This window comes from Elephantulus edwardii, unplaced genomic scaffold (genome assembly GCF_000299155.1).
Source record: "Elephantulus edwardii isolate Elephantulus edwardi_28Jun2011 unplaced genomic scaffold, EleEdw1.0 scaffold00149, whole genome shotgun sequence".
NCBI classification, from domain to species: domain Eukaryota; kingdom Metazoa; phylum Chordata; class Mammalia; order Macroscelidea; family Macroscelididae; genus Elephantulus; species Elephantulus edwardii.
The window spans coordinates 494508-500780 of record NW_006399899.1 but is presented as its reverse complement, the minus strand read 5'-3'; the positions used below and the strand labels follow the sequence as shown (position 1 = coordinate 500780).

Below are 6273 nucleotides of genomic sequence, written 5' to 3'. Positions count from 1 at the left end.
ATAATACTCAGAATGAAGTGGGCACAACAATGGCCATGTACAGTGTGAGAGTACAGTACTGGAAAAAATTTTGTTCTGTAACTTACGCAGTCAACATGAGTCAGAGGCGCCTTTATGGAAACGGAACAAATATGAAAGTGACTGCAAACCATGTAAATAGATTTCCTCACACCAGAACTATGTGGACCCTTTTAACTGGGCTTCAAACACACATGCAGATACTCCAAAGACATTCAACTCAAGACACACGTGCAGATACTCCAAAGACATTCAACTCGAGGGGAGATCAGAAAATAAAAAGATGGGCTCCTAGCTAGTTGTAGTTAACACAGCTTGTTTCAACTTGACAAAAAGTTCACACCTTTTGCACACCACCAAGGTTTCCTCTCCTTCCAGGGTCTTGGAGAATCATGCGTGAGTGAAGATCCTGCAACTTCAATGTCCTCTTCGTGGTTTTGAGATTGTCTCTCTTCTTACATTATCAATTCAACACGTTTTAATGTTTGATGGGAAAATCATAGCATATATAAAATATTGCCTCCAATGCAGATTTACTGATGACAGATGTTTCCACAGTCTTATGTTTGACCTCCTATTACAATCATTTGAACAAAATTGCTCATTATACTTCCTATTTCTTTCTCTCTCTTTTGATGAACAGATTTTCCTGCCTTATTGTAAAAACAAATGCAACAAAACCTTCAACAATTACCACATTCAATATTTTTTAATTCTTCCTTTTTTTGTTAATTTGGAGGAAAAGTTTGCAGAGCAGATTGATTTCCACCCCCATTTAATATTTGACATTCATTTTCTGTGTTACGACATTGATTGCAATCCCCACAGAATAACAAGATATTTTTCCACTTCTTTCCTGTGTTTACTATTCTTACCAACCTTCTTTTCTATTCCTCCTCTTTTCTGAGAATTCTGTATGGGCATATGTTAACTTAAAGTTAAGCCATGGTTGTGAGTTCAGTTCAAAACATAGTCCTAGGTTTTCCTCCCATTTACTATAACCATTGGAACCTGGATTGTTTTACATGAGTTTTGTTCCACTCTCTTGTTTCTTCTTCTTTTTTATTTCAATGAAAATTTACAGAGACTGGATTTCCATTCTCTTGTTCCTATTTATCCAGGCCTTCCCTTTCTGATCTGGTTTAGATCGGTAGGTAGCAGTGTCCAGACACCATCTGTTTCTTCTGGTCTCAGAGTCGTGGAGATGTTATGGTCTGACAAGCCTTCTAACCATGTTATTGTTATTATTGTTGCTGTGTGTCATATAGTCAGAATCAACCAATAGCTGACCCTTCAGTAGGTTTTAAGAATCATTAAATAGGGAGGGAAGTGATTGCCCATCCTTTTCCTGTGGAGCAGCTGGTAAATCAGAACCGTGTGTCTTTGGAATTGCACTGCAGCTTTTTACCACTAGACCATGTTGTTGCTGTGTTCCATTAAGATGGAACCAACTCACAGTGGCCCTTCAAGTCAACAATGTGTTCTAAGAAGATGAAAGCGTGACAAAGTTGTCATTCATTGGCAATCTTATACATCTACAGATGTCTTAGAAGTGAAGTGACTTTCTTATTTATATAAAAAATCTTTAGGTGTTTATTTTCATTTAAAACCAATTCTATGATTTTCAAAGAGATGATCATGGAACCTTAGGATCAATGCCTTAAAGCCTTTTTTTTTTCTTTTCTTCTTTTTCAACATTCTTTTTTTTCCCCTATATTTTATTAATTTTCATAAACATTTACAGTTTTTGGGTTTCCATTCATTCATTGTAGCACTATTCTCTCTACCCTCTTCCCAGTTTGTTCTTGTCCAAGTGCCACAGTGCTTGTCAAAGCCAGTTCTGATTAATCTTCTTTGTCAGTGTGTCCTTTGCCATTCCCTATCACTCCTCCCTGAGAGAGACTTCACCCTGAGTCATAAGGAAAAGGGGATGGCGTAGTCTCTTAGCTACTTCCTGCTGAAAAGGGACGCTGTGGGTTTCAGGGTGAATATCTTCTCTCACTACTCTAAAGGGCCCCTTTGCAGTAGGAAACACATAGACTTTTGATTCCAAGCACCTAAATGTATGAGCTAATTTAGGGCCGTAAGATTTATTCTGCTTTTCTTAAGCATGCAGTTTGAATCCACCAGCTGCTCCATGGGAGAAGGGTGGGGAATCTCTTTCTGTGCCATTTTCTGCTTCTGAAAACCCACTGGAGTGTCAACTGTGGGTCAGTTCTTACTAGACAGTAAATAATAGTAAGGGGGGTACCACACAGAACTTCACAGAAGACTGTAGATGACCATAAGAAAAAAATCCAGTCTGTTAAATGGAATTCCGGTGGCACAACCATGAAATCACAAGGATTTTTTAGATTGTTATGTTTACATTTTAATGATCATCTTAAAAAGCTTAAGATACACATACTCTAAATCATCTGAAAGATGACCTTTAATCAGGAAGGTGATTTTAAAACCAAAAGTTAAGGTCTAAAGTCACTGTGGTCACTGGCACACCATGTATAACTTTTAGAAGAAAATGAAGGTATGCGTGGTTTGAGAGAATTCTCACCATTTGTATGGGAGTTCCAATTTTTGTTATTGGCCAACGCATCTTGTGAGCATACCTATCACTTGAGCTTTGTATGTTACTAGGATGCTGAAGAGATTTTAGTGGAGTTTGCAGACTAAGTTGTACAGAGAGAAAAGCATGGCCATCTACTTTTGAAAAAATAACAATTGAAACTCCATGGATCATGATGGCCTTGACCTCACTGTTATGGGATAACCATAGGTCAGAGATGAACTCAACAGCACCTATCAGAGTGACAAAAAGAACCTAAACAGAGCCAAGTTCTATTCTTGCAATGTTCTCTATATCCAGGAAGGACAAATGAAAATTAAATGCCAAAATTAAGATCTCACAGTAACTTAAATGGAAAAAAGCAGTTGCAATCCATGTTGTCACATCACATGGCATAACAAGGATGTCACACAGTTGAAAGGCCCATTGCTAGCACATTGGTACCTGCTTCAGTCAACTTAGTCTCATCCTTTAACAGTACTTAGTTCTCTTCCATTTTTGAGGATACAGGCTATGTGGCTTCATTCTTAGTTAAGTTTAAAATTTTCAGTTTGCAATTTTTATATAAATAATGTTTGTCTAGATTTTAATTGGTACCCAATTAGTAATAAAAAATACTTTGAAGGATAAAAATACTTTGAGTCAACAGTGGAAGTTAGGGAAAGTTTTCTTTTAGAAGGAGTTTGTCTAGTAAGATTAAAAACATATGTTCTAATTTATGTAAGTCTCCTATAATTAGTGTTTCCTATTCCAGTCCCTCCCCTCCTCCCATTGTTATCTTGTTAGGTTTTGGAATGCATGTTCACCCCTTACTCGACTTTGACCCTTGGTTGTGTTTACTAAATAAATGAGTTAGTTGATGTTGCTGCTGCTGTTATGTGCCACTGAGTCACTTGTGACTCATAGCGAACCTCTGTACAATAGCTCTGCCCTATCCAGAGCCAGTCTCACCATCTCTGACACGCCAGCCCCATTGCCCCAGTTACTGAGTCAATCCATCTCATGTGAGGTCATCTTCTCTTGTGCCATCCCTCCACCCTTCCAAGCATGATGATCTTTAAGGACTGGTCCCTCCAGACTATATGCCTAAAGTATATGTGAGGGAGCTTCAGAATCCTTGCCTCCAAAGAGAAGCTTGGAATATTCAAACATTCACTGGGGCCACCTCGGTGGGTAGATAGATATCTGCCAAGGGAAGCAGGTATACACAAACGTCTGGGTTGAAGTTTTAACTCTTTCTTTCCCAAATATGTTGGAGTTCTAAGAGTCATTTGGAGAATGGCTTTCTAAGAATTCCTTTCCTCCTGTTAATATGTATACATGTGTGGAAGTATCAGTACCTATCATCGATAATGGTTAATATCAAACGAGAGGGCTAAGGTGAGCATTCAGACATCACTTGTGTCCAGAGAAACAGACTTTTTAAAGAAGTTCTTAGTTGTTGTTTTTTTTTGTTGATTATTTTTGTGGGTTTTTTTTCTTTTTTAATTTACACTGGTTTACCTGCAGAGTTTGTATACCTTGCCCTTACACCGGAACCTTCTCCCACTCCACCTTTAGCATTGTCAGGAGAGTGGAAACACACAGCAGCCAGCCATATCTCCTTATCAGTTATTTTTTTAAATGTACCCCTACTCCTGGCCTCTCTTCTAGCAGCAGTTTAACGTATGTGCTTCTTTCTCACCTTGTTTATTTCAGATGCCTCAGGAACAGTACACGCACCACCGGAGCACCATGCCCAGCTCCGAGGGGCCGCAGGTATATAAAGTGGGGATCTATGGCTGGCGGAAGAGATGCCTGTACTTCTTTGTCCTCCTCCTGATGATTTTAATACTGGTGAACTTGGCCATGACCATCTGGATTCTCAAAGTTATGAACTTCACAATTGTAAGTAAAACTATGAGGGTTTCTGTAGCTCCATTGGGGGACTTGGTGGGGTGGAATGAGCGGAATGGATGATAACATAGGATTGAGTAGGATTAAGGATGGGGCTCAGGTTGAAAGGACTTCTCTGACTAATGCGGTCACTTTTCTAACCTCAGTTCTTCAGAGACTAGAGTTTCCTTTTGGGGTCCATTTTGATAACTATGTGCCTGTATTGTACATCTTATAAGAACCTTGAGTCAAAATTGCATGAAGAAATATGGGAGCTATTAGAAATACTAAATATCCCCCTGAATTTCAGTACTAACACTGAAAGGTTTTGTAAAGTAGAGAGTTAAAGCATTTGAGTAAGATGAGATTTTGGAAGTGATTTGAGAATTATAATCCTCATTTTACTTAATTGAAAGCTGCTTCATTTTGGAGCGAGAGAGGAATTCCCTTTGTTGATGCGGGATTTAGATTTTACCCTACGTGCTTGCTTACACTCCTGTAAGGAGTGTCTTGTATATGATGGTTCAGGAACACCGTGCAAACTGGACAGTTTGTATTTGTATAGTTCAGTTGCAAAGACCACCCTAACAAAATTGATCCTGACTTTATTCTGAGATTGCTCTAAGGAATGTGTTTTTCCTTGGTATTATCACCTTATAAGGCTTGTCCATTATTTGACGGAAAGCATCTGTGTTGTAATATTAAATCTGAGACAACAGAATTTGTGCAGCAGGATGGAAAACAATGCTTGATGTGAAAGTTAAAAGCGGAGGTTCATAGGACTTGGCCTTTTTGTCAGCTCACATTTGGAACTTGTGTTTCCCTCGCCAACTTTTTGGGTATGTTTTTTTTTAATATATGCTTGCATATTATTTGGCATGGTTTTAATTTTCAGAACCTGACACCTTTTCAGGGATGCGAGAATGAAAAATAAGAATTCAAAACTTTAATAACTGTGATATTACATAAATATGGCTTCTGGAGTGTCTTCTGGCAAGCTTAGTAATAAGTGTTTGTGAAAGTACATGTAAATGGCTATCTAGTGACAGTTCTCTCTGCATGAATGAGCTTGGGAGCAATATGACTTTATAGTAATAATCTATAAAAAATTAGTCATTTCCTGTAGTTAACTAAATTGATTGCCAAAGCTAAACGTTCTTGAAGCTTTACCAAACCAAATATCTATTAAGGTGAGAATAATGCCATTATTGCCCATAGTTGCTGCTTTATAACAGTAATTCTTTTGAGCAAATAGAGTGGAAGTGTTAGAAAATTGTTCTTGCTCTGTAAGATCAAAACATTTTTTCACCTAAATCACTGTATAAATCATATTTTTTTGGAATTAAAATCTTATTTCATAAATAATAATTTACTTACAGCAAAATTCTTGAAAAGGAACAAAGTATTAGCAAATCAGAATTGAACAAGATATTTATGAGTTGAAGTGGCAAGTAAACCTCCTGCCATCAAGTCCATTCCCACGCATAACTACTCTCTAATAGGAAGGAACAGACCTGCCCCCGGGGTTTTCAAATGCATCTTATGGAAGGTGCAACTAGGGAGCTTCTTGGAAGCACGCATAGTGAAACTTTGTCTCACATATTTTAGGCTTGTTGTTAGGAGGGGCTAGTCCTTGGAGGAGGACATCATCCTTATCCAAGGAAAGGTGGAAAGTCAAACAAAGAAAGAGAAGATCCTCAGTTAGATGAATTGACACACTGACTGTAACAATGGGCTTGCTGTTCTGTTAAATTTTGCTATTCTGACTGGGGTGAGATGATATCTCATAGTTGTTTTGATTTGCATCTCTCTTAGAG

General features: G+C 38.1%; 1 protein-coding gene across 1 annotated transcript in view; it reads left to right on the top strand.

Annotated features, from left to right (window-relative positions):
• Positions 1–4279: 4279 nt before the first annotated feature.
• Positions 4280–6273, top strand: part of LOC102855540 (delta-sarcoglycan-like) — a gene marked incomplete at its 3' end in the record, with an annotated part of 449465 nt that continues 447471 nt past the window's right edge. The window contains exon 1 of the mRNA XM_006894744.1: positions 4280–4468. Within this exon, the coding sequence (XP_006894806.1) occupies positions 4280–4468 (189 nt within the window). The remainder of the gene's footprint in view (positions 4469–6273) is intronic.